The 27,751-nt window shown below is 42.3% G+C and overlaps 1 protein-coding gene across 2 annotated transcripts in view; it reads left to right on the plus strand.

Annotated features, from left to right (window-relative positions):
- rimbp2 (RIMS binding protein 2) overlaps positions 1 to 27,751 on the plus strand; it is a 115,760-nt gene that overhangs the window by 78,399 nt on the left and 9,610 nt on the right. Inside the window, exons 10-26 of one of the 2 annotated variants that reach the window (XM_037097602.1) lie at positions 787 to 837; positions 2,247 to 2,267; positions 5,071 to 5,275; positions 8,116 to 8,264; positions 9,446 to 9,525; positions 10,182 to 10,291; positions 10,909 to 11,781; positions 15,793 to 15,944; positions 17,191 to 17,862; positions 18,121 to 18,270; positions 20,059 to 20,220; positions 22,358 to 23,137; positions 24,250 to 24,358; positions 24,844 to 24,969; positions 26,322 to 26,503; positions 27,309 to 27,477; positions 27,655 to 27,717. In XM_037097602.1, the coding sequence (XP_036953497.1) occupies positions 787 to 837; positions 2,247 to 2,267; positions 5,071 to 5,275; positions 8,116 to 8,264; positions 9,446 to 9,525; positions 10,182 to 10,291; positions 10,909 to 11,781; positions 15,793 to 15,944; positions 17,191 to 17,862; positions 18,121 to 18,270; positions 20,059 to 20,220; positions 22,358 to 23,137; positions 24,250 to 24,358; positions 24,844 to 24,969; positions 26,322 to 26,503; positions 27,309 to 27,477; positions 27,655 to 27,717 (4,054 nt within the window). The remainder of the gene's footprint in view (positions 1 to 786; positions 838 to 2,246; positions 2,268 to 5,070; positions 5,276 to 8,115; positions 8,265 to 9,445; positions 9,526 to 10,181; positions 10,292 to 10,908; positions 11,782 to 15,792; positions 15,945 to 17,190; positions 17,863 to 18,120; positions 18,271 to 20,058; positions 20,221 to 22,357; positions 23,138 to 24,249; positions 24,359 to 24,843; positions 24,970 to 26,321; positions 26,504 to 27,308; positions 27,478 to 27,654; positions 27,718 to 27,751) is intronic. The other variant, XM_037097603.1, reaches the window with a different exon arrangement.

Genomic DNA, 27,751 nt, shown 5'->3' on the forward strand with positions numbered 1-27,751 from the left:
TGATATTGCAAATGCAATCTAAATTGGGGTTTTTACCATGTAAGACACAGTTTCTTGCCTGTTTATGGTCAGCTCTGTGTGTTTCCCAAGCAACAGTTTGCCTTGCTGGGGTAGAGATAGCAAAATAGTAGCTCACATTACCAGGCAATAAGAAAATTACACCTGCTTTTAGGATGCTATCACACCTAACCTGCATGGCTCCGTTAAAACAGGCCCTGGTGCCTTATTTCCAGTAAGTGTGGTTCACTTGGCCTGGTTTGAAAGCTTTCAATCTGACCCTGGTGTGAACCAAAACAATCGGACCGAGGCTGCTTGAAGAAGTGGGTCTCTGGTGCAGTTTGTCTGTGGTGTGAAAGCAAATGGACCAACCACAGAAACAGATATGTGGTTTAAGAATCAGCCTGTATTTAGATGAAATAATTCCTGGTAACACGTATGCCGTTGAACATAAAAAACATAGATAAATAAATAAATCATGAACATAGTGTAAGAAAAGCCCCTAATCTTCAGCTCATTGTGGTGAAGTCAGAAATTGGTTTCTTCCTAAAGCGAGGCACTGTTGGTGAACTTTGAATATTGGGAAAATAAATAAACTGCACTTTAGTTTCATCCTACACGGCGCAGTCAGGACAGAGATAGTGGCTTTCTTTTCAACCATTTTCATCCCAAACAACGCTAAATGAAAAGGTGTTTCCGTCTTTATTTTTGCAAAGTCTTTCATTGGTGTTTTAAACTGAAATAAAATAAATGAAAGTGAACTGAAACAGTGCACCCTGTGTTTCCCAGGCTCAGGTTGAGGCTAAAAAGGAACATGAAGGCGCTGTCCATCTGTTAGAGGTGAGCGTCTGGACTCTGGGGGGGTTGACTGTGTGTGTTTATGTGGTTACTGCTGGAGGATAGGGGGGTTAGTTAGCCCCGGGGCAATCCTGTGTATACCTAGAGCCATTTCCTGCTTTTTCTAGTCCACACTTTTCTTTTTTAGTTGTCATGTTTTAAAATATGGATCCTAAGCCGAGTATAAAGATTTCTAGTCACAAAGATGTTAACATTACAGACACAAATTTGAAAATACAGTCATCAACCTCTTGCCTCCATCCTGATGGATAGTCAGTTGTAGTTTCATAGTCCAGAAAACATTTGTGGAGCTTCACAGCAAAATAGCAATGCAGCATTCCCTTTGTTTTTTCTTCTTTTACATAGAAATAAAACAATCAAAAGAAAACATTAAATGGCTCCAGTCAGCTTGTCTGGTGTAACTCCAGAAGATCCCAGATTGAGTTGTGCAGCGTAGTACATCCTGCACGGTTGAACTTGTGCACCGACTGCAAATCTCGTGGCCGCATGAAGCTCCAGAAGCAAGTCACTCCCTGTAACAGCATGTTAACAGCCCGGTGCAAAAAAAAGTTTTTGGTCTCTAAGGCTCAAGGTCCCCGCTCATGACGACTGTACAGGCGGTGAATTTTGATTTAACAGACTCATTTAAATTACATTCATTCCTAAATTTAAACAACAGCTAGCTGTGAGCCGCCACTGTTCTCATCTTAGTTAATTCCAATCACCAATTTTCCCCTCTCTGCGAACTTTTGGGATTAAAAAGTGGATTTATCTTCACTCTTACTTTCCAACCAAACATAAACATGAGGTGAAATTCTCTTCCCCTTATGTGTGAACACAGATAGCCGGTACCACCCACTTTGAGCTTCAGTCTGGCTCCTCAGAAACCTATGGTTGCTCTTTTGACAGTCTTTGTTTCAAACGTTTTAGTTTCCCGGCTATAGCGTGAAGATTTTGGCTTAAAAATAGGGTGTAAACAGCATCTGAAAAAAACAACACAATTTGGAATTTAGGGGGTTCTGTAGTCTTGGATTTTTCAAAGTCTCCAGCTACTTCAGTTGTTTCGGAGAATGCTGCAGTGCTGTTTTGCTGTGAAACTCCAGAAATGCTTTGTGGGCAAGGAAGCTTCTCCAGACTTTCCATCAGCGTGGGGATGAGGAGGTGATGACTGAATTTACATTTTGTTGGTGAACTGGTTCTTTAAATTGACTTGCGAAGTGCACATTTAAACAAAGCTGTGTAACAAAGGTGAATGAATCATAACACGTAATAGGTCACAAAGTGTCAAAGCAGGTCATAATGTCAGGAGTGCTGTGCTTTCAAGATGTGTATGAGTGCCACAAGTGTAATTGTGCTTTATTTCTTTCCTACATCTCTTTTTACTGAATGGGTGTGTGTTTGTGCTTATACAGAACCACTTGGACAGCATGCAGGTATTTCAGAATTGTTTTTATTTATTTATTTACCTGATATTTTTTTTGACACCTTTCCCAGTATAGTCAGTAGAGTATACAGTAGCCCCATGCTTTCTACGGCCTAGTATGTATTGTGATGTAACAGCACAGTACAAACACAATCAGTCATCATGATCTTAGTTAACTATTGATGATGAACATGATAACTCTACAAGTGGTATTCAGAGAGTAACAGGTAACATGAAGCATTCATCAGTTAAGAACTAATGTGATGTGTGATCTTCACTTTTTGGTTTTCAGACATATTCAGGGCTGCTTCTTCTGGGCTTTACTACCCGCTCAGCTATGTTTCACATTTTCCATCAAAGCAAACTCACAAGTGTAGTGCTTTCTGAAAGTCTGGGACATGACTGACAAGCACAGACTGGAGGTCTTTCTTGACTTGATCATAAAGAAATATTCAGCCACGCTCGCTTAACATTTGATGAAAAGATTCTACTCGTGAAGTTTCAGAATATGGACCGACTTCAGTTAAAGACGAATGCCTGGGGCCTCACTGACCGACCTCAATTCCACATAATCAAAGCCCATCAGCATACTGAGGCGAGCAAATTTAACTTCATAAAACCAAACACGTGTTAGAAGTGTGTGTTTAGATGTGAACAAACAAAAGTATCAGAATACAATCAGTGAATGCTGAAAATCTATTTCATTAGAATTAAAGCTTCTTTTTTTTTTCATCTAATGTGTTGTAATACGATGCAAATAGTAGATAGTAGTTTTTGTATTGTAATCAAAGGATCACATTGATGAATGGGATCCTTTCCCTTTGTAGAATTGCATGGGTGTTATTAAGCATGTGTTTTAAAAACTGTCGTCTTGCCATACAGATGAGAACTGTATGTTGCTATAAAAACCAGTACCTTAAATTACTAACTCTATTTCAAAGCTGCAGGATTTCCTTTGTCGTCTGTCTGCTAAAAGCATGTTTTACCCAACAACAACCTGTCTGCATGATACTGACTCAACAGAGCAGCGGAGACAGGAGCGTATTAGCAGGGGTGTTGCTGTGTGTTGGGCAGTGCTTAAAAATTCCAAGTGTCCTCCAGGGCATTATTGTCAGTTTGAAGGGATTTTTGACGATCCATCATCAACCTGAAATATCATGCTCCAACACCTGGAATTTCTATGATACCTGCCCAAATAGTTATGCTCAGTTTCAGTATGTGAGGTGAAGTTTCTTGGTCTTAACGACTGCTGTTATTTTTTATTAATGTTATCAAATTCCATGAAAAGACCACTACCAATGATATTGTTTTTTGTCACTTCCCTACCCTGTCTGTGGCTCCAACAGACGCAGCTTAATCAGGAGAGGCTTCAATTTTGAACGAGTAATATTTATTGAGGGAAGCTGAAGCTGTGACTAGCAGAAAGCAGTAGGGGGAAGTAGAGGAATGAGGAGTTAGTAGGATTAGGATAAGATCTGGATGCGATGCGATGCATTCTGGTGAACCGCACCACGGAGAGAGCTGTGAAAAAGCCTGAACATTAAGATATACTTTGGGAATAAATGTGTCACTGAGCTTCAAGTCCTGCATGGCGGGTGGGTTTGCATGGTGGAACATCTTGCCTATCAAGAAGTACATGTATGCAAGATATTTGCACACCAAGTCTGCAGGCACAGTGGAAGAAGATATGATAGACTTTGGTTACTTAGATACTCGTTAGCGCTGATGGAATATAGCATGTAAGTACATTTACCGTACTTAAGTACAATTGTGAAGTACTAGTTGTACTTTTTACTCCACTACATTTATTTGATAACTTCAGTTCCTACTTTGCACATTACATGCTGCATCAGCACCAGAGTCGTGCATTTTGATCACTATCTTTACTTTTGCTTAGGTTGAACTTTTACAGCACTTTTACAAGACTGCATGTTAGTATGATTAAATGAATGTTGGTTTTGTTCTTTTCATGGGATTACATGACAATGATAGGACAACAAAAATACATACCACCTTGAAGCAAGAGCCTTTTTTTTTTTTTTTTTTAGTATTATTAGCATTAACTGTAGTTATGCATGTGATTTGTATACAGCAATCCCGATACCAGAAACCGCTGGAACGCTGTGTAAAACACAAATAAAACAGAATGTGAGAATTTGCTCATTCTTTTTGACAAATGCTAAATTGAAAACAAATATAAACAGCACATTAGATGTTTTTTTTGTGAGTGTATGCTTATTATGAATTGGATTGTTCCAAACAAGTTAGGAAAACACACCTGTTTTGAACAATCCACAGGTAAACAGGTTCATTGCTACCAAACGGCTCAGTCGTTCACAAGCAAGGATTGGAAAAGGCTCTAAACATACTACATGGGCCCAGGAAAGCTTCATAAAACTGTTGGTAGTAAACACAATTTGCAAATGATGGCATTCTGTTTTTATTTACACAGCGTATAAACTTTTATGGAATCAGGATTGTGAACTGTAGTTCGAGAGTCATCTGAAGAAGTTTTTTTCTCTGTAATGACTGATCTACACGTCTACAGTAAACCTCATTCCATGTTCTGTTTTTGTTCAGACAGTAGACGTATATCCTTGTATACGTAACTACTGCACATACGTGTACTGTTGTATTTTTGTGCGCAGAATATTCAGTCCTGCATCCTGTGGTTTCCTTATTTTCTTTCTCCTGTTGTTTTCCTTTGTTTCCCATCCTTTCTCTTCCCTTTTTATCTGTCTGTCTGTCTCTCTTTCTGTCTGCCTGTCCCTCTCACTCCTCTCTCGATGACTCTCCTCCCTCGCCGTCATCAGGCCAAAGTTCGCGAGCTGGAGGAAAAATGTCGGACTCAGAGTGAGCAGTTCAACCTCCTGTCAAAAGAGCTGGAGAAGTTCCGGCTCCAGGCTGGGAAGTTTGATATCCTCAGCGCGGAACACTTAACTTTATGTGAATCTCCTGGGTCGCCGAACAAGTCCCTGTCACAGCTCCTTAATGGACTGGCTGCCCCCATAGGGAAAGGTAGGTACTGGATCATGTTGGTTTTCAGTGTTTAAGGATTTTTTTTCTTTGATATGTCTTATAAGCATACCAGCCAACCTTCATGATTTCCCCTGGAGGCTTGGGTTTTTCATAAGTGTAAGACCGTATGTTTGTTCATGAATAGTTGAAATCTGAGCCTGATCTTATCTTCATTCACTTTTGCGTTTGGTCCTGACGGTTAGTTTAACATGGTTCAGCACTATGTTTTGATTCAGTTGCCCTCAATTTGTGGCCCTTTGCTTGCATTTTATAAGTCAGTGTGAACCTCTGGAAAAAACATGTTGCTGCCACCAGCCCCAGACATCAAGGGCAAAAAACGATAGCATGAATGAAAAGATTAAAGGTAAATGATTCTACATTGTCTGGTAATTACAATTCAAATTTAGATTTTAGTTGTTTTATTTTGTGATTTTCATTCTTCAAATGCCACCAGAATGCATGACACATAGTCTGTGAATCTCACAATCCTCCCTGTTTATTAAACCGCAAGGTTGGCAAGTAGGCAGATAAGTTGCACTGCACATTCTTTTATTGGCTGAAGTAAAAGAAAATAAATAAATAAATGTATGTTAAATGAAAAATGGAGTGATAAATGCCAATGTTATGTAAATGTTCATAATATGATGAAATCCGAGCCATGTTTTATAATTCTAACCATCTCACATTCAACATTTATTATTCATATGCAAAAATGCCATTTGTAGTTATGAAAGTAATGAGGTGTATGTACCTAAAAAGTAGATAAAGGGAGAAAAAGTGTCATGCAATTTAATAAACTTGATATGGTTTATTCCCACGCTAACAATAAAAAGATCTGGCCCACCCAGTGAACCGCTCTGACATTTTCACAGTCACAGTGGGACAAACGTTATGACAAAAGTTACGGTGCACAGCAGCAGCTCTGAATAAACAACCAGCCGACCTTGTTGCAGTCGGGGAGTTGGGCTGTCACCTACTCCATAAGTGTCCCGTGCAGGGCTCTGTGCAAGCTTCACAGTGATGAATATGGAAACCCATTTCCACAAGCTTAAGAAAAAGCATGAGATGACAACAAAGCTTGACTAATAAAAAACATCCCATGGTTAGTCAGGCGCATGTGTGCGTGCAGGAGTGAGTCTGAGGTGTGTTTAACTCTTAACTTTCATTGGACTGCCATGAGATTTTCGTACAATGAGATATGAGGAAATTCGGTCATGAGTGCAAGCAACTCTTTCAGTTTCTCAGTGGGTGTGATTTTTGATCTGCATTTTAGGTGGAAGTAATCAAAACATGCTGCTGTAAATGATAAATGTCAGCTGGGATCTGAGAATGATGAGTGGTAGACAGCAAACTGTAACACAGTTAATTTTCAGAGCAAAGTAAAATGTCTGTCAAGTTTATCAAATTAATACTTGAGTATTTTGTTTAGAAAATACTTGATTTGCTGTCCTATTTTGAAGTGGCTGGAACTCATTTGTGACTTGAATTAATCAACAGGAGGCCACTAAATGAGTTTTACTGGATGTAGCCCATTCTCACTGAAGTGCTGTGCAGTTAAGTGAATGTATCATGCCCGCTGGGTGAGAGCTGCCGGCTGTAACTCCACAGTTACCTCACAATAGGTTGAGAGTTGAGAGGATCCCAGCTGAAATTAGAAGTCTGAGAGGCTTCGGACTTAATCTGCAGAACACACAAACTGTTAATGAAATAATCAATCACAGCGAGAAATAGCCTCAAGCTGGCTAAACTTGTTCTCTGGTTGTTTTTTACTTGTTTTTTGTTGAATACATGAATGCGTCACTAATTACAGTCGTACGTATCATTCAGCTCTTGCTGGGAAGTCTTAATTCTTTTCATATTTTTATACAAATATATGGAAGTCAGATAGAAACCCACATCATATCTGCTTAACAAAAACGTGTTCACTAGTGATCCGTCCGTACATGGCTATTATTACCTTTGCAAACAAGGTTAATGTTATTTATTTTTATTTTTTTTCGTTTGTTTCTTTGTTCATTGGTTAGTTTTTCAGCAGGATTACAAAAAAACTGCCAAAGCAATCCAGATAAAGAGACGGATCCAGGAATTTCTTCTCATTTTAACATTGTGAAGTAGGGTGTTTTTAATTCTTCTTTGTCAGGGAATTATGCGTGAATCTTGATGAAAACAAGTCAGGTAACATGACATAAAGTCGGTACACACATCATACTCTATAAATACAGTTAATAGTACTGATACTGATAAAGGCTACGTCTTTGATGCCTGTAGAGAAAGTCCCCGGATTCCCACATAAAAGGCTACATCTTGAGTTTTGCTGCTCTAAGTGACACTTTATGAACTTTATGAAGCGCTTTCTGTAACAAATTCTTAACTATTTGGGCCAACTTGTTAATTCGCAAAGGTTAAACATGAAGATACTTCTTTCTTTGTGTATTTCGGTTTGCCCTACTGGTGTAGCTTTATATTTTCATATCGTGAGGAAGTGTGATCTGACCGCGAGAGCTGACTCCAGATACATGTCGAGACGCATCTAATGCCAGGTGTGAATTGAAGGACTTGAAGTCAAATCGCTCAAAATGGATGGTAAAATGAAATACGACCAGCCTGTACAAGAGCAAAGAAGGGGACTGTTGGGCCTTGGTAGGGGTATGCACTTTGGCAAAGCATTTGATTTATTGAATGCTGTCGAGAACGAACAAAACGAAAAACGCTGCTTGAGTGATGTTCCAAACTTTGCTTCGGTGAACTCTTCTGTGATTTGAGTATTTGTCACACGTTTGATGTTTATTCTGTTCTTGAGATGTGAGGGTCTGGTGAACAAAGTTCTGTTTGTTCCACAGGCAATGAGGCTCCAACAGGCAGATCTTTGATATCGGAGTTCATTCGACCGCTCCAGATCAGTGGAGACAAGCCAGAGCTCCTCTCTGTCAAGCCAACATTCCTTACTCGCAGTCGAGCCCGCAGCCCAGCACGGGCTTTCCTCTCTGAGGTATCTGTTTGCATCCCAAATGGCTTCAGCTTTATTGCACATGCATTTGTACTTCTTTTGTATTTTAATCTATAAACAAAAATGGAGTGTAATTAGCTCCAAGCTGTACAAACAAGGAGTGTTTAAACATCCTGACATGATGACATGATGTGGAGCTGCCATAGAGAAGAATCCCCAATATTGTTTTGGTTCATTCCTCTCTTTTTACAAGAAGAGAATCCTGTTATCACCAACTCATCTCACTAATGTGAGATCTGATTCCTCTCATACCTTTTTTATCCTTTACTTCTGATGGCACATTCCAACAATATTTGGAAATAGGCTGCTTCATTGTAATGAATGAATCAAAAGTAATATGTTTGAGCAAGACTGAAAGGAGAAAATCTCTGCAACATTAATGCGGGAGGCTTATTGGTTTTATTCCTGCAGCCTTACTATCTGGGACTTATCAAAATATTTTAAAATCACAAATTGTGCTAAGGTGTTATTGATTACATTCAGTCTTCTGAGATCACGCTTAGTGTGGGAATCTCAATTGTCATAAGACCGTGTTCTAGGGTCCAAGACATGAATGTAGCCAAGCTGACCAGCCATTATCCTTCCCTGCTCCCCAACTGATCAATACTGTAAAGACGTTGAATAGTTTAATCCAGAGCGACATCACACCATATTTCAAGCTTCCGCTAGACAACAAGTAACATTAACATTCAACCACATTGTAGCTAATGTTACTGTTTGGTATGATAAGATTAGGAAAGGCATACATTCATTCATAAATATCAGGCGCACATCTTTGAGACATTTGTCTAAACCTCGAAGTCAAACACACTGGATGTAATCAAACGATAACGTTACCAAGGAATTTGTTGAATTCTAACATCGGCTAAGGAGTTATCAAATATGTTGTTTAACCTTTAAATATGGCCAAATGTGGCTCTAGATGTTTCACTATCCAGCTGCTGATAAATTTGTTTAGCTATGAATTTGTGTTTTTGTAAGATGAGCTACATTTATATGACTCGCGACCTGCAACACAAGAAGCATTACATTATGCCAGCGCTCTAAATAGGCCAACCAGGTGAATACCAGCCAACATCATCTCTAGTGCATCCCTGGTGACAAAACAAAGAGCGAGCACTGAATGTTTGGAACACTGTTTGTTCCTTTCTTGTGTTCTCTAGATGGACAAAGAGTTCGGCTCAACTACCAGGTCCAAACTGAGGTTCACGGGGAAGGTTCGTCTGTGTATCGCTCGGTACAGGTGCGTGTAAAGTATTTCCCATTCTGATTCTGATGTATGCACAACACATAATTGCTTTATTCATGGTGTGACACAGACAAATATAACAACCTCTGACTGGAATAAAGCTGTTACTGATTCCAACAAGTTCTTCCAGTTTATTTCCAGTGTTAAAAGGAGCTCTGTGGTCACATTACAGAAACCCCTGAACCAAACGGAACCAGTTAACCGTCCTCAGAGAGGTGGTCAGAAAACCTTTACAGTAAACCGAACTGGCCGCTCACTGTAGACAAGTCATGGACAAACTCTACTGAGATCATTTGCTCTCGCTCACAGCTTTAGGCTGGGGTCTTAAAGATGATTCAGTGTTTCTATCTCTAAAGAAAATTACCTGTCAGCACAAAAAATAATTGGAATTCCGGGAGCACAAATATGTGAAACAGGGCCAAAGCTTCAAACCCACACAGTCCTCAGCTCCCTCTTATTTGTTAAAAAATAAAACAGACACAAACTTCATATTTTCTAAGCAACACCTTGCTAATTGTTTTCTTTGACATATATATTATAGAACTGGAGTTTTTTACATTAAGAAATAACCCTTATAGAGAATAACTGTACAAATAACTGTGACAAATAACACTGGCATTCAAATCGTTCATCAATGTTTTTCACTGTAGCTATAATCCTTACGATGGGCCTAATGAGCATCCGGAGGCAGAGCTCCCCCTGGTGGCAGGGAAGTACCTCTATGTTTACGGGACAATGGATGAGGATGGCTTTTACGAAGGTTTGACCTGCTTTGTTATTGTTCAAACTATAAGTCCATCCCCAAATGAAAATTCAGCCATAATCTCCCGAACTCTCCCCCATGCCGGACGATGGATAGTCTGGGGGAAGTTTTGTAGTTCACAAAACTTTTCTGGTGCTTCACAGCAAAACGGTGTCATAGCATTCTCTTAAAAAAACAGCTGAAGCACAGTTAAAAAAAGAACTACTAGAACTAACTAGAGGATCAAGAAACAAATATAGAATATCTCTGAGAGCCCTGAGATCCCACCCTCTGCGCATGCTCGAGCTCATGCACACGTGCTTTTAGCTCAGCAGCCAAAGTAAAGATTTCAGCTCGACAAAGGGTGTAAATAGAGTCTTATCAAATAGATTTGGGATCTCAGAGCTTCTGGAGAATTCAGTCGTCAGTTGTTTTATTTCAGTTGTGTAGGGGAACGCTTCAACATTGTTTTGCTGTGAAGCTCCAGAAATGTTTTTTGGACAATGAAGCATCACCTGACTTTGACATGGGGGTAAGTAGATAATGACTGAGATTTCATTTTTGACTGTACTTACCCTTTAATCTATTGCGCATAATTTCACTTCAGTACCAACTATCTCCTTTCTGTTCCTCAGGAGAGCTGCTGGATGGACAGCGGGGACTCGTTCCATCCAATTTTGTGGATTTTGTCCAAGATGAGGAGACACCCTCTGTCCAACACAGGGACACAGTAGCTAAAGAACCTGGCTACCTCAACCACAGTAGTCTGGGGCCTCAGAGACTGGGGGTCGGCACAGGGACAGGAACAGGCATAAGCAGAATGCTGTCCGACAGTAAACTAGACTGTCTAAGCACCAGCAGCTTGGGCATGGACCTCCTGAGCTCCTCCAGCAACGGGACAGGAACCTTGGATGTCAGCATTGACGAAGTCGGTGAAGACATTGTGCCTTATCCCCGCCGCATCAACCTGATTAAACAACTTGCCAAGAGTGTGATTATTGGTTGGGATCCTCCTGTGGTCCCGCCGGGCTGGGGCTCCATCAGTGGCTACAATGTCTTGGTGGATAAGGAGGTACGCATGAGTGTCCCCTACGGGGGCAGGACAAAGTCTCTTATTGAAAAGCTCAATCTGGCCACCAACACCTACCGTATCTCAGTACAGAGCATCACTGAGCGCGGCCCGTCGGACGAGCTGCGGTGCACTATGCTCGTGGGAAAGGATGTGGTGGTGGCCCCTTATTACCTGCAGGTGGACAGCATCACGCAGGTCTCTGCTGAGCTCTCCTGGATGCCTAGCAACAGCAACTACAGCCACACCATCTTCCTCAACGGTGCAGAGTACGACATGGTCAAGGCAGGGGGCTACAAGTACAAGTTCTTCAACTTGAAGGCGATGACAGTTTACAAGGTGAAGGTTGTGGCGCAGCCGCATCAGGTGCCTTGGCAGCTTCCGATGGATCAAAGGGACAAGAGGGAAATCTCAGTGGAGTTCTGCACTCAGCCTGCAGGTCAGCCTCCGTCACATTATCATGCTCACCTGTTCACTAAATCACAACAATGCAGAGACTTTTAACGTGTTGCATGATTGTATAGTTATGGCTAGACCTTCTAGAATTGCAAGCGCTGATCTGTTGGTCCACTTCTAGGTTTTTTTCATACATAGTGCAAGCTCAGCTTTATTCTGTTTGACTCGGCACCTCAGCATGGCAGGGATTTGCACTTCCATTACCACAGTGCTAACTGCTGCAGCTTCTCAGACAGAGAGCCCAGATTGCGCTCCGCCACTCCGAGAGTATGGTGTTCTGAAGGACCAAAAGGGATAGTCCAAATAAAAAACTGTCAAGTTTTCTACTAGAGTAACCAGTGCACCCTGAAACGCTGCTGCAATCCCCTGACTTTTGCTCTAGTGCCACAGTGATGTTTTGTGATTTGTGATTTTCAGGGTACAAGTTGATTAATTAGTCATTATCCAGAGCAGGGTTGCACTGTATGTTCTCTGTGTTCTCTGTAAAGATGTGGGCACAACAGTCTCTATTTCACCTTTTGAATGAACCATCCCAAGTAATGTGGAATGGATTGCAAAGAAATTTTAGACATTCACATCATTCATATCCCCGTAAAGTACAAGAATCAAACTAGGGTTATGATACCAGATTTTCACTGCACGATTGCTGTGGCCAAACAAATTCACAATAGCGATATTTCCGTGGTGTATATATAGAACATTTCAGTTTGTATATTGTGTGTTTTATCACTTTCCGGGTAATTAATTTACACCTACAATACAAATATAGTGATTTGGAGCTGTGCAAAAAGAAACTATTGCTTATTATACAATTATTGAAAAATATTTATGGGAGCTTTTCATGGAAAATAAGCGTAGGCTGTGGTTAGACAAGGTTGCTGAGAGCTTTCTGATCAAAGCCTTACTTTTCTTACCTGTTTCTTCTCAATCCGATTGTTGGCCTTGTAATGTAATATTCAGCTCTCTTTCAAAGTCATCTAGTATTTTACAATGAAGGCCATCTGATAATTTATATCAAACACAGCAATCTGTTTATCTAATCTGCCACAAGCTTTGAGCCCTTTACACTTATAAACATGACAAACATCTCAGGCATTTTCATTTTTCCCCAGCCATTTTTAGACTGCCCTCGAGGATTTAAGTGTGTACTACTGCAATAAGACTCTGCAAGTCCAACAGGAAAACGTCGAAGAGGGGCTTTCTGAATAAAGCTACACAACACTGGAAACAAGTCTCTGGAAGCCAAATTAGTGTAAATAGTAAGCGTAGGTCTCTGGGATTTCGTTTCCCATGAGGCTCGTTGATGCTTTGCTGCTGCCAGCACTAACTCGGGTCTCACAGCCTGACTGCCTCACCACGGGAAAGTGACAATGTAATAAGAGTGACGCTCTCCACAGCCAGCTACATTTATGGCACTGTTTTATGTGTTTAAATGTACAGGCACGGTTTAGTTAGCCAGTTGTGGATGCAGATAAAATGTGGTTAGGCCTGACATATTATTGCTTTTTATAGGTCTAAGTAGTCAGGCACTTATGGAACAAGCATATATTAACATATACTGAAAAATACAAATAGGGCAGCACAGTGATGCAGTGGTTTGAGCTGGTGCCCCGCAACACCTTGGTTTGAGGCCTGGCTGGGGTGGGACTTTTTAGTGTGCAGTGTTTGCATGTTGTCTGCATGGGTTCTCTCCCGGTACTCTGGCGTCCTCCCAGAATCAAAAGACATGCAAAAAGTCTACTGTCTAGGTGCGTATGTGAGCGTGAATGGTTGTCTGCCTAATGTGAGCTGGATAAAAGGATAAGCAGTCACAGACAATGAATGGCTGAAAAATACAATGTAATATATGGAAAATCTGCAAAGGAGTCCAAATATATTTTTACAGTACATGACAATACTTATTTATGATGACAAAATTGATGATGAGATTATTTTGATAATATATTTGTTACATAGTGATGTGAATTTAAACATCATAATATTATAAAAGTATAAAGAGAATACTAGATACTAGAATGCAAAATATGTTTGTTTTTTTTACAATATGTATTAAACAGTATTGATTTATATACTTGTGAATAGATAGAGAATACTTCATTTTATAGTCAATATTATGTCTCTGCCGGTTAACGCTGACAGGGTTGCTTGTTATTCCAAAACGCTTGCGTCCACACCTCCACTTCGGTCTTTTAGTTCAATTAACCACATCATGAGCCAGCCGAGAGGTGAAGATCAGAGACTTGAATTAGCTGAGGTGAAGCCCAGCAGACAGCTTGCGGCTAGCTGTCACTCGAAGTAGTCATGCTCTCAATTATAATTAACTTTAAGTCTTAACATAATTTAAATGAGTGTATCGTATACAAATGTTCCCCTGTACAGTTGTGATGAGAAGGGAAATAAGCTGTAGAGACCAAAACCGTTTTGTGTACAGGGCGATGAAGTTTGGTGTTTCAGCGGGCCAACCTCAAGTGGCTTTTTGAGGAACTGCTGTTTTTGGTACCTCTGCATTGGCTTCATTTCTCAGCCCCGGAGGTTGCCACTTGCTTAAAACACAAGCCTGTGTCAAATGTTGGGTGCAATCGTTGTCATAACACATAGGATATAATATATGTAAGATACATTTTCATTGCATAAAGAGATGGTGTGGTTGTGTTTATTTAGCCTTTATTTGACATGGAGGGAGTGCAAAACTCTTCAGGTGCCAGAATAAGAAAGAAGTTCAGAAAATGACAGCGATAACAGAGAAATTTTGAAGGCAATGAATAATACCTCTGTAATGAATAGAATAGAATAGTGAAAGGGATGGAACATAGGGAGGACATGGAGAGTGAGAGAAAGAAAGAAAGGGGAGGACAAAGAGTGAAAAGCTGAAGTTTGAATTGACATTTTCTGTCGGCAGCTGACGAGCTAACATGCTTTGAGTTCATTAAATGATCCGTCTATTGAACATGTTAATTAGAGGTGTCTGAAATAGTGTCAGTGTCTGTGTGAACAACTGTTGTCAATAAAGAGGGCAGCGTCTAGAGGCTCTGTAATAGGCTCTCACACTCAGCATGTGTTCTTCAAAGCAAGTGGCTTCATTATTAGTGAGTCCATATTTGTATTAATATTAGTTACGGCTTCCTGGAAGCCTGGAAGTCAGTGTCTGCTGTTCGTGTCCAGTGTTAATGAAAGAGGCTCCGCTGAAATCTTCATTTAAAGTCTCGGTTTAGTTCTCAGAGGAGCTTGTTTGTGACAAGAGGAAATTAAATCTCCAAACAGACCCTGCCGCTGTTCCAAGACTGTGTGTGTTGTCTGCTGACAGTCGGCGTAGAAATGTGATTAAGATTGCATCGATGCAGATTCTCAGACACACAAACAGCTGCACGTTGCAGCTCGGAGATACTGCTGACTGCATCTGCTCGCCCCTCTCTTCCCGTGTCACTGCAGGGGAGCAGCAGCCCTGCACAGATGGGGATGTTGTTTAGTATGCAGGCAGCACTTACAGATTGTGGAAAAAGCAAACCATGTTTTCTTTCTTTTTTTTTTTTTTTTTTATGCCCCATAGAATATTTGCAGTGAGAAGCTGGAGACGGGATATTGCTCCACACACACTGACGGCTGAACGTTAGCGAAATGTGCTTTTTCAAGCAGTGACACTCACACAGATGAATCCCGAGATACACACCATAAACCTGCAAAGACACGAGCATAATATTCTGCTGTCACTGACATACACACCAGCGGTTCATTTCACTGAAATTGAGAATGCTTTTAAAAATACTTCAGCGTACATAATGTGTTTGATACAATTCTTGGCATTACCACAAGGTTCAGCTTTATACAGTACTTTAGATGTAAGATTTATCAAGCAGTTATTGAATGTGATAACATAGTACTGACGTCAGCAATTTCTTTTTTTCTTTTTTTTTTCATCAAACAGGCAGAAATGGTTCATTGGTGAGATTTTTTTTTCCTCTCTCTTCTTACCCAGTGTGTGTGTTGTGCTCCCCAGGACCCCCTCTCCCTCCCCAGGAGGTGCAGGTTCAGTGTGGTCAGACGCCCGGGCTCCTGCAGGTCAGATGGAAGCCGCCGCCTCTGACATCTTCAGGAACCTCCAACGGGGCCAGCGTGATTGGTTACGCGGTGTGCACAAAGGGACAAAAGGTACCTCATGTCAGACAAGTCATTTTTGTGTATGTTACAGTGCTTAAAAAAAAAACCTTTGCCTGCCTCTGTGATGACTTCTGTGAGCAGTGCTCTATTGCCACCTCCTGGGGAAATTACATACTGCTGATAATATTCAGCCCCCAGGGACAAACATGACCGTGTCAGCTTTAAGTTTAAAATAAGATCACCATGCTGGACTGAGTTAAAGAAAAAAATTGGCCATTGTCCAACAGATTTGAGGTGGGGGCTGTAGCTGAGGTTTAAACATGGTCCGTTTGATGAACTGTGCACAAAAAGTCACATATTTCTCTCGCGCTGACAGTTTAAAAAGCTACAGAGACACTAACTCACATGGATAGAAAATATTATTTCCTCTGTTTTCTTGTGATAGTGAGTTACATGTTCTACAGATCACAAGTTATTTTTGTCATTAGACTTTAGATGTTTCAAAAGAGGGGACCATGACCTACACACTGCTCTGTGGGATGAGTTTTGGGAGAATTTAAGCCAACCACATAAACCTTTTATGAATCCTTGCCATTTATGGGAAAATGGGTACTCATCGGGTACAAAATGAGTGCAACAAATGCATGCAAATTGTGGGGGTGTCACGATTCTCCTGATCCAGAATTTGACTTGATATTTTTATTTTAAGATCACGATTCGATTGATTCTCAATTTCAAAATATTTTCATTCAGCACTGAATTGACTGCTACTGTTAAACTTTAACATCTGCATTTGTCGGGATCAACAGATCATTGGTTTTATGTCCTGACAGCTGTCATTTACATTTTAAGAGTCTTCAAAATAATAAGGGTATTTAACAACAACAACTCGATTTATCCTGTTGACCTCTCGCAGGTATTAATTGTTCACCATAGATTGGGATTCCAAAATCCAAAAAGGATCTATGTGAAAGAAAATAAACCCACCACAGGATAAGTGACTGGAAGTATATCGCAGGCTACCAGTAAGCTAGCTGCATTGCCTTAGTTGGTGTGTTTTTAGTTTGAATGAACATCACTGGTGGAGAAGGGCTAAATACACTGGGAGAATAAACCAATCCTGCTTTTAATTTTAAAATTGAAGGCTCATTTGAACAATTTTAGCCCTAAAATAGAAATTGTGACACCCCTAGTAGATACGTGTACATGATGGTAGGGTGAGAGAGTAAGTGTGTTTGCATGCTAACATTCTGAATTGCCCCTTGGTAAGGACTCTCTGGTTCCTTTGTGAATGCAGATAGCAGAGGTCTTGTACCCTACAGCAGACTATGTGACCGTGGAGTTAAACAGGATTCAGTGTCTGGAGGCCAGGGAAGTCATTGTAAGGACGTTATCGACACAAGGAGAGTCCCAGGACTCTCCTGTGGCCACGATCCCGCACAATCTCTTGGGCTCTCCGCACCTCTCCCGCCGAACCACTGCACCTCCCCACCCAATCCCCCACCCACAGTCCCATCCAGTGCACTCACAAACCCATCCTCCCTATCCTTCAACATACCCTCCGAATCACCCTCAGCCCCAGGTGCAGCCTGTGCCACGAGCCCAGCCCCACACGCTGCCCCACGCACAGCCGCACTCGCAGCCCTCCAGCCACCCCCCTCCCCATCCCACGCCCCAGCCTCATTTCCAGCGCCACCCCATGCCCAAGTCCAAACCATTAGTAAGTGCCAGAGAGCCAGAAACCAAAGAGCACGAGGTTGGCCTGCGATCAGCCCAGCCCTGGGAGCGATCCCCCTCTCCGCTGCCTCCCATGCGCGGACCCAACCTGGAGCCACCACACTTTCCGCCTAGGCGATCGCCCTCGCCTCAGAGGATCCTGCCGCAGCCTCAGGGAGTCCCCATCCCCAACACCATAGCCAAGGCCATGGCCAGGGAAGCTGCCCAGAGAGTGTTTGCTGAGGGCAATCGGGTGAGTTGGTATTTATTTATAGACAGTATATCTAAGCATGTGGAGGAATCTAGTACTGGAAAATGGATTACTCATTGTGCCATGGATGATATACACAGTATATACATATTGCTTAAAAAAAGATATAACTCTTTGTCTTTGTTATGGAAATATTTCAATGTTTTCCTTGGTTCCAGAAAGAAAATGTGATTTTAGAAATATTAAACTAAAGCATTTTTATGTGTTTTCCATCTTAATTACTACAATGCGTTTTCTCAGGTTGAGAAAAGGAATATCTTCAGTGATCGAGGTAACGCCTTGCATCCACTCAACTCTGACGAGGAGGAGGATGGCTATGACTCTCCTCATGCAAGGAGGAGAGGAGCCTCGGTGGATGAATTCCTCAGAGGCTCAGAGTTGGGCAGACAGGTACTTTACAGAGAACACAAACAAGCTTTGCTCAGCCAATCAGTGAGTGTGCGGCACTTGTTTCTGGGAAGAACATGGGATCAGTTCCCTACATGTAGGAGAACACAAATTGAATCCAATCAAATCACCCCTGTTTGTATCTGTGTACCTGGAATGCAACAGTATTGTAGACTGATTTGTTTCCCAGTCTTGTATAAACAAAAGAAAAGTATAGGACAGCACTCTGATCAAACTATTTATTGTTGCCGCACAACTGTTCAGCAAGACACCCTTCCTCAACGTGTGTTCTGACCAAATCAGTGAATCTACACAGGTGTGCTAATTATAGGTTATCCAAAACTGCACAACAGATACATCACAATAGGGGCAATGTGGATCCTTTTAAAGGAAAGCAAAGGACCAAGCAGGGTCTCATACAAATCCCACAACACAATAGCGCCTAACTGTCACACAGAAACCACATAGCTGACGTCTGTATGAACCAGTCCTGTATAATCCAGCTGTGAATGGAAATGTTACTGTGGCAAAGTAAAACTGCACATTGTGCAGCTATACAACAGTCTGCAACAATATAAACAACATTATACCAATATATAAATAATAAAAGCTACAAGGAAATTGGATGTGATGGCTGCTTTAGTACTTTAATGGCAGTGTCTTTAGGTGACATTTTGAGTGCGATTTAGGCAGAATTTCTGTAGAGTTTACACACTTTCTTTCAGCTCTTTGGTAATCACATACGGAAGATTTCCATGTCATCCGCCTCCAAAGATGTCACAGTAAACAAGGTTCCAACAGCTCCTTCTAGTCTGAAGTCTAAAAGGGTCTTAAAATTAAAAAAAGAAAAAAGGAAATTAAGATAATAAATTGTCTTTAATTCAGTATAAAATTTGCTGTAGGTATTACATGTGCACATGGTGCATCTACAGCTAATGGGAAAATTGTCATGCACAAAAAAAGTATACTTAAGTTCACTTGGTTTATACCGACTGTATAAGTATACAGTAAAGTTTGATTACTTATACTTTGCTTCAAAAGTGGGCAAGAAGTATGGTTATATACTTCCTATACCTATACTTTCACTTACGGTATAGTTCACGCTATAGTTACAGTATATGCTGCTATACTGTAAATACAATTTTGATTTAAATTAGTTGTGTACTTAAAATAGTACTCTTACACTTAGTATACTTAGAGATATACTTTTCATAAACTGAAAAATGGACAAATTTAGTCCCAAGAAGTAGTGACGTAGTGCACTTACAAGTATAGTACTCATACACTGAGGTTGGGGTACTCTATTAGATAAAGTATACTTGGGCAATATGCTTGAACTCAACTTAAGTTCACTTGATCAATTAACTTGAAGTTTACTTAATTTTTGTAAGGGTAGCTAATCTGCAATGAGCCAAGATGGGAATATGTGAGTCATGGTGGGCAGGAAATGAAGCGGGGTATAATTAATGCCCAAAGACCATGTGGGTTAGAGACCATAGGGTGAGAGCTGTTGAATCCCACATGAGCAGAAACAAGTGGGGCAATGCTGAGGGCTAAATTGTTTGCACATAGCACACCTGACACTTCCTCTGACTTCTTGGCAGCTTGGCAAGAATTTGCATTTAGCAAGCATTTTCCACTGCCAGAAACACAAAAGGTAGAGGGGCTTTGTTTGTATCAGATAAATACTTTTTTTTTAAATTCTGACTTAAAAATTATACAAGAACCCTGATAAAACTATTAACTTGTTCTCTACCCAATATGCTTCTTTCCTACTTCCGACTCCCTCAGCACCATCATCACCACTACAGCCACAGCGAGGAGTACCACACAGAGAGCAGCCGGGGTTCTGATCTGTCTGACATAATGGAGGAGGACGAGGAAGATCTCTACTCTGAGATGCAGCTGGAGGAGGGCCGAAGGCGCAGCATCAACTCTCACAACACTCTTAAGGTACATACTGCACAGTGGTGACCAAGGGGAGGATAGAAGAAGTTGGGGAAGCCGGAGGGAGGGAGGGAGGGAGGGTCTTGCCCACAGCAGAGGTACCAGCTCTCTCTCACAGGCTCCACAACCAGGCCCATCGTGGCTTTGCCTGGCTGAGCTCCCCTGCCTTGCCATAGCCAAATCAGCCTCCACTCTCCAGCCTTGCTCCTCCACCCGGCCCCTCCAGCACCGCTTTATTCATTCAAGACTGAGCTTGCGGGAATGGCTGTGTAAACATAACAATATAGCATGCGAGTGGGGGGGAGGCTGTACACTAGGAGCAGAACGTTTTTTTAACGGCTTGCATTGCATTTTGACGCTCTTGATATTGCACCAAAGAAGGGTTACAAGTGTAAAAGTCAAATGTTAGAATTCGGAAAATGTTAGAAATGCAAATTGAAATTTACTGTGTTGAATCAAAGGGTCATGGCATATGACGTGCATATGGGAATCTCATTTAAGTGAGTACTTAAATGGAAATATTCACTTTTGTTTTATCTGTCACGTCCTGATGTTTAATTTTTCTATGGATGTAGAACATTGTCGGTACATGATCCTGTCTTCATTTCAGTGGGGATGTGTGGATGTAAAGCCAATCTGCTCTCATTATAGAGAAGCATCCTGTTGTGAGAGTAAGGTGTACTGTAGTGGCTGATTGGTCCTTTGTAATAAAGTAGACTTGCTATCAGAAGCAAATCTCGTTAAGTTATCTCTGTTTCTGTCTAAATGCCTGCACAACATGGGGTGTAATGTCTATTCTTTGGTGTATTTACCCTTTAAATACACCAATACAGCATCACCTTCTCACCATCGCCACCTATTTTGTAAAGCACTGTTGCATTTTATCCTTCACCCTTATATTTCTGTAAATAAATTACTTCAAAGTGTGTATTGTAATGATGTAAACATTTGAATTAGATATTGTTCTGAAAATTATCAAAGGAATAGTCCTCTTATTATCTACTCGCCCTAATGTCGATGTCTATTAAACAGTTCTGGAGCTTCACAGCTAAATAGCCTTGCAGCATTTTTGTAAACAACGGAAGTAGCCGAGGACTTGTGTTAAAGAGAAAAAAAAACAAAAGCTCCATGCAGCTAGCTTGGCGTAAACCAAGTCTTCAGAAGCCCTCAAATAGATGTTATTACACCCGTTTTTAAGTCGATGTCATCATAGCTGATAAGCTAAAAGTGTTAACGCATACCACGTGAAGTGGGTGCCTGAGCTCAACCTGGCATCAAAGGGTGTAAATGACATCTTCTCAAATCATTTTGGGATCTCGGGGGCTTCTGGAATTTTGGATTTCACCGGCCTAGCTTTATGGAGCCATTTTACCAATTGTTTTGTTTTTTTTTTTTTTTTTTTGCTCTTTAAATCATGTCCCCATCTACTTCAGCTGATGCTGAACTGCTGTTGTGCTGTGACGCTCCAGAAATGTTTCGTGGCCTACAAAATTCCCCTGATTTTCCATCGGCCTGGGGATGAGTAGATAATGAGTGCACTTTCATTTCTGGGTGACCTGTTCCTTTGAAGTCAAATTTCCCTCTCCTTGTTTTCTGTGAGCACATGGAAGGAATTTGTGTCTGTCTGACTACATCTGAAGTGTCTTGATGCAGTATGTCCTTAGCAAGTGATTCTTCTACTCACTCAGCTTCATGTTGTTCATTCTTTTTGTTTTTTAAAGATTTATTTGTTCCGTCCACATCGACCTTTTCATGTATCCCTTACCTGTGGCGCTAAGTCAGCCTTTCACTTAATGTTTGTTTGGATATTTCTAATTTATCACAAGCTAAGTCCCTTTTTCCACATTTATCCTCCGTGCCCACGCTCAGTTTATCAGTTACCACTCCATATTTGAGCCTTTGCAGATTCCTGTTCAGAGCATGCCATTTTCTTCTCACGGAATGAGAATGCATGTCTTACTACATTGCCACAAATAACTAATTCTGTCTTTATTTTGTCTTTCCCCCCCATTTGTTCTATTCACATACTGTGTTGTTTCCTGCTTGTCCTAAAACCTTCGAAAAACTTTCAACCTTTTGACCTTTTGAATTGACTAACTGAACTGTGAAATTGTGGAACTCTGCCTCGTGGTCGTGACTGAAGGCATATTACAAGCGTCAGGACTTAGCCGAGGAACGAGACTGCTGGGACCTCCAGAGGGAGGTGGTAAAGCAGAAGTCGCTCCGCAGCAAACGTCTCCACAGCATCCCTGAGGTGGCTGAGGAAGAGTTGGACGGCGTGGACGGCATGGGCCAGCGCCTGTGCTTTGAAGATGGCGGCCGGCCGGGAACACCGCACACTCAGCGGAGGATGTACGCCCAAAACTCCCACATGTACAACCATCTCACCCACGGCAAGAGCTCCCGTCACCTGCAGCGCCAGCGCTCCTCCCCTCGTTTCACCGACGGCCGCTACGGCTACAACCCAGACGACCGCAGCCACGGACGACCCAACCGCCAGAACACCAAGAGTCCTGACAGCGGGTTAGACTGCGGCAGTGAGGAAGAAGGCTCTCTAGGCCGCAGTCATCGAGGGTACTATGTTCATGGGAGCCCCATGCGGGGGCCCGTGCACATCATTCACTGTGAAGGCCCGATAGAAAGGCGGGCGCTGGCGATGGGCCGTAAAAGAACTCTGACCCGCCAGTGCAGCGTGGAGGAGGAGTTCTCTGATGTGCCAGCGAGTGCAGCCAAGTCAGTACACACGGGTGACTTTAGGAACAGGGACCACTTTGGGCCTGGTCGGGAGGCCGGGCCAAGAAACTACTCCAGGGACGGGGCCCTGAGCGAGGGCCGGCTGAACGAGCTGGACAGGGTCTATTACAGCCCCCACAGGGAGGCTAGGGCCCAGTCTTTGTCCAGGCTCAACCGGGACCAGCCGCTGGTGTGTGATTCAGACTTTCTGCTGTACTTTCTATCGGCAAGCTGCAGCCATTCTGTTTCGTTAATGTTGTCTTTTTCCTTTATGATTTAACCCCCCCCCCTTTTTTTTTTTGTTTTTATTTGGCATTTTGCTTTTCATTTGTTTCAAGTATCACATGTTCATGGTTGGTCTGATTTGATGTTTTATTTTGTGTAAATTACTTTGCTTGTACTCAGACTGTGGGATGGTGGATTTTAAAGTAAAGCTTTCAAATACCTAAAGGCCATTTAACCACGTTTTGACTTCTCATGTCTCTGAGGGGAAAGGTTCCTTTTAAAGGAAAGTCTCTGTGCAGTGCATGGAGACATGCTGCTCCCGTCTCTACTCTCCCTATCCACGCCAGCTGCCAACTTCATTTGGCGCTCTCAGTGTCTCGCCCTGTAGAGCTGCAGCCGTATCACTCCACCCTGTGCTTGGCGCTTTATTTCCTGCATCTCATTGCTTCACGTACAAACAAAAGGCCAGGTCGAGACTTTTGCTGCCTGCCGCGATTCATTTAGCCATCAGCCCATACACACCCTCTCTCGATTATCTCTTTCACTTGTTTCAGCAAAAAAAGTGATCTTGTTCATCATCTGTTTTCATATTAAATGTGTTGATTGCTGTAGTGCAAAGCCCCAGGCTGAAGCTATAATGGCTTTGCTCATCTAACCACATCTTTGTCCATTCTCAATAAACACTTTTTCTTCTCATCCCCCCCTTCTCTCTTCTTCACTCATCGTTTCTGTCTTTTACACCACCATTTGCTTCTTTTCTCATCAAGGAGCTGACATGCACAGAACAAAACAAACCGAACAAATGGTCTTTAGCTAAACATCTGACCCTTCCTAACTCCCAGTCCATGTTGTTGTGTTGGGGTTGATTTGATTTACTTGTTTTGATGGATGGATTTATTTTTTTTTCCCTTCTATTGTTTTGCCTCCCTAAGGACAAATGGAAGCCACATCATTTGCTCTTATGGTATTTTTTGTTGTTTTAACAGGATGGTGGGATTCTTTTTGAATGTTTAGTCATCTTGAAAACGCAGGCGGTGTGCTGTTTTAACGTCTCTACTGTTGTTTTTCACTCTAAAGATCATTGGGAACTCGCCATCACATGGAAGCGCCGATCGTCTGGACCACTCAGGGAGGAGGCTAGTTCACATCGGCACCCCCCCTCAGCAGCGGCCCATCCCATCCATTGGTTAGTGAGGTCACCACATGAGGAGACGCCTCATCCCCACCTGCAGGGCCACTGATGTTTGTGCTATTTATACCATGTGTTTCCCTTACCCATGTGAGCTGAGCTGTACATCTCGCCCATAGAGCTTAAACAGCCATTTAGACCCTTATTTTAAGTAGCTGTCCATCCTCAGCAGCTGGAATCGCCAAATGTTCACACGCAGTTTTGCAGGAAAGTTGTCCCCGATACACCCCCAATGCCTGTGTTTACTGTGGGTTAACATGTTGACATGACCACCTCAATTTGATCTCCCTGCAACAGAGCAAGCATTGCTGTTTTACACCCAGTGACTCCAGAGTGAAACCTGTTGCCTTGTACACCCTTCCCCACCTCAGGGCAACCTCATCATCCTACTGTCTCAGCATGAGTGAATGGGCCATGGGGTAGAGCAGAGTGTGTGTGCGGGGGATCTCTGACCGTAATGCTGTGATTGGTGTCTTCTGTAGAGATCACCATGGACAGTAACAGTGAGGGGAGTGAGGGGAACCTCTCACCCGTCAAGGAGGATGTTTACTATGGCAGTGTAGCTCGGCGCAGGATATGGCGATCTATGTCCTCAGAGGATCAATATGGTATGTGGCGCAGCTTCTCTCCAAGATGACAATTCACCTTGACAAGGTCAGAAAAGGCAAAGAATCCTTCTTGAACACATGCAGTGATATCACAGTGGTCTTTGTTCTGTGCTGGACAGTCAGCTGCTTTGTTTAGTCAGCTTAGCTTACCTTAGCTGAATAAAGCTGACGGGGGAAGACAAGACTGGCCACTTTTCCCGTTGCTGGAGAATGAAAATCCCTTCCCTGTATGTACTCCTTCCTACACCTTCAATCCCAAGAAACCCTAATTCACTCACTTCTCCTGTTCACCCTCCATATCCCGGCCACTCTCTCACCCCACCTCAACTTAGCCCAACCTCCTCTTCTGCCTTCTCTTTTCCTTCTCCTCCCACCCTCATTGGCCAGCGGCCCGTCTTCTTTAATTTTGCATGAGCCGTTTACAACACGGTGAGAAGGAAAGAAACATTACTCAATGGGTTGGTGCATTCTTGCCTTGTTGGTATCGCTCGGTTGCACACTCATTAACTCTGCTGCCATCCAAAGTCGAAGCACATTTTACATCTCCCTAAAAGCGCATTTCAGTTGCTCAGTTAGCATCGGTTGCAGAGTCGCTGAGCCATTCCTCAGACTTACAATCTGCCATTTAAACATTTAACATGGTGATCCATGAGAAGCATGGGGAACTGATATCAGGTTCATCCCTTCCCCCTCACTGTCCCTGATATCTGCCTCACTAGAACCTGCTGAGTATTTGATGTGTTATCTCCCTCAGGAACGTGCCTCCTTTGACCTTTTTGTTGCACATTGTTTCTGAATGCATCCTGTAAGCATGACGGTACACCTGCATTTGTAGGAATGCAGCCCTCATCATGTCTGACTCCAGAAAAGCATGCATGTTAATCAGCCTCTGTGAGATAAGGCAGTGAAACAGCAATGAATAGTGCAGTGTTACTTGTGTCCTCCTGGTGTGCACAGTCATCCAGTATTCCCCTGCACCCCAACAACCGCTTGACATGTGTTTCCTGTCTGTGCTGTGTTGTTCTGTGTTCTGATGTTTGGTGACTATCACGCCAGCAAGCAGAGATGTGTGAACGAAGAACCCTGCTGTTCTACCATTGTGCAGAGCATTTATCGCTAAATGCATCCTTTGCTTTTAGTGCGTGAAACAACAGCAGAAGGAATTTAAAAAAAAACAAAAAAAAAAAGGATAATTATCTCATTCGATTTCTGGCTCTTTTTTCACACATGCACCTCATCGCCCTCTCCCCTGTCAGCTCTAACAGAGAGACATCTTCTGCTCTCATTGCCTCTACAGCCAGCGTGGCTGTATAAGGCTGGTAGTAGCAGCAGAGGCCTCCTCTATGTTTCAGACGGCTATGGCGGGCGGAGGCATGGGCGGGGACGGCGTTCCCTGGATTACTATGATGAGTCTGAGCCGGAGGAGCTGACCCGCGTGTTTGTGGCTCTGTTCGACTACGACCCCATGTCTATGTCGCCGAACCCTGACGCTGCTGATGAGGAGCTGCCTTTCAAGGAGGGACAGATCATCAAGGTGGGAACTTTATCTCTCTCTAAAAAAATGATGATTCTTTCTGCCAAACTGCACCCGCCAACCATATTATTGGGCAGGAGGAAAGTTCGAGTGTGCATCTACCCATAGATTAGAGTCCAGAGAGTCTGTCATGTAAACAGTGACGTCATCCTCCTCAAGCTGAGCTGTAATGTTAGCTACCGTAGTTGACCAGCCTCTAGTTCATGAGTAGAAGCACACTTGGTGGATGGGTGCAGTTCAGTATCTGGCTTCCACTAAAGAATATTTTCATTGTCCATTAAACATAAATGACAGTGAAAATGGCAGACAGTGTAATGTGTGACATCCTGAAATGTATCTTTTGTCCATACCCAAAGATATTCAGTTAACTGTCACACACGATGAAAGAAACCAGATGAAAATGATAAAAAGTAAAGGTAAATGTAACATGTAATCTGTAAAATAACTAGTGACTCAAGTCATCTAATGAGTGTAATGGAGTAATTACTAGGATATTTACCTCCGTAATGGAGTGGAATGGAAGTATACAGTAGGAAAAAATGGAAATACTCAACTACAAGCACCTAAGAGTTGTACTTGAGAACATTCCTTCACTGGTCGAGCTCCATCTTGTCTCATTTTATTAGCGAGAACCAAAACAATCTAGATGGATAAATGGCACTACGCATTGGATTTTTAAGCGAACTGTCCCTTTAAACATTATCTCAGCCAGTGCATTTAGAATGACTTCAATATTAGTAGTCTTTTCAGTCCTTGATGCAGATTTCATCTGTGCTGGTTTCTCGACACTTGGTTGTTTCTGCAGGTGTTTGGGAATAAAGACACGGATGGCTTCTACAGGGCAGAGATCAGGGACCGAGCGGGTCTGATCCCTTGTAACATGGTCTCAGAGATCCAGACAGAGGATGACGAGATGATGGACCAGCTACTCAAACAGGGTTTCCTGCCACTCAACACTCCTGTGGAGAAGTTAGGTGAGACATCATTTTCCTACAGGACCTCCTCAGCTATTTGCAGTTTTTTTTCTTTTCTTTTTACTTTGCTCTTACACCCTCTGAGACTTACCGTTCTGCTGAACTGTCTGTAGCTGACATGATTCTCCTGTCCTCTATCCTCCCCTCTTAATTATGTCTTTCTGCTTTCCTGTAAAGTGAACTGTGATCGTTTCAAAGATGGCCGCTCAGTAAATCGCAGGTCCAGAAAATCCAAGAGAGGTCTGTGTCCAGTGAGATGCCCTTCTGCTTCGTC

The sequence above is a fragment of the Acanthopagrus latus genome, chromosome 5 (genome assembly GCF_904848185.1).
Source record: "Acanthopagrus latus isolate v.2019 chromosome 5, fAcaLat1.1, whole genome shotgun sequence".
Taxonomy (NCBI): domain Eukaryota; kingdom Metazoa; phylum Chordata; class Actinopteri; order Spariformes; family Sparidae; genus Acanthopagrus; species Acanthopagrus latus.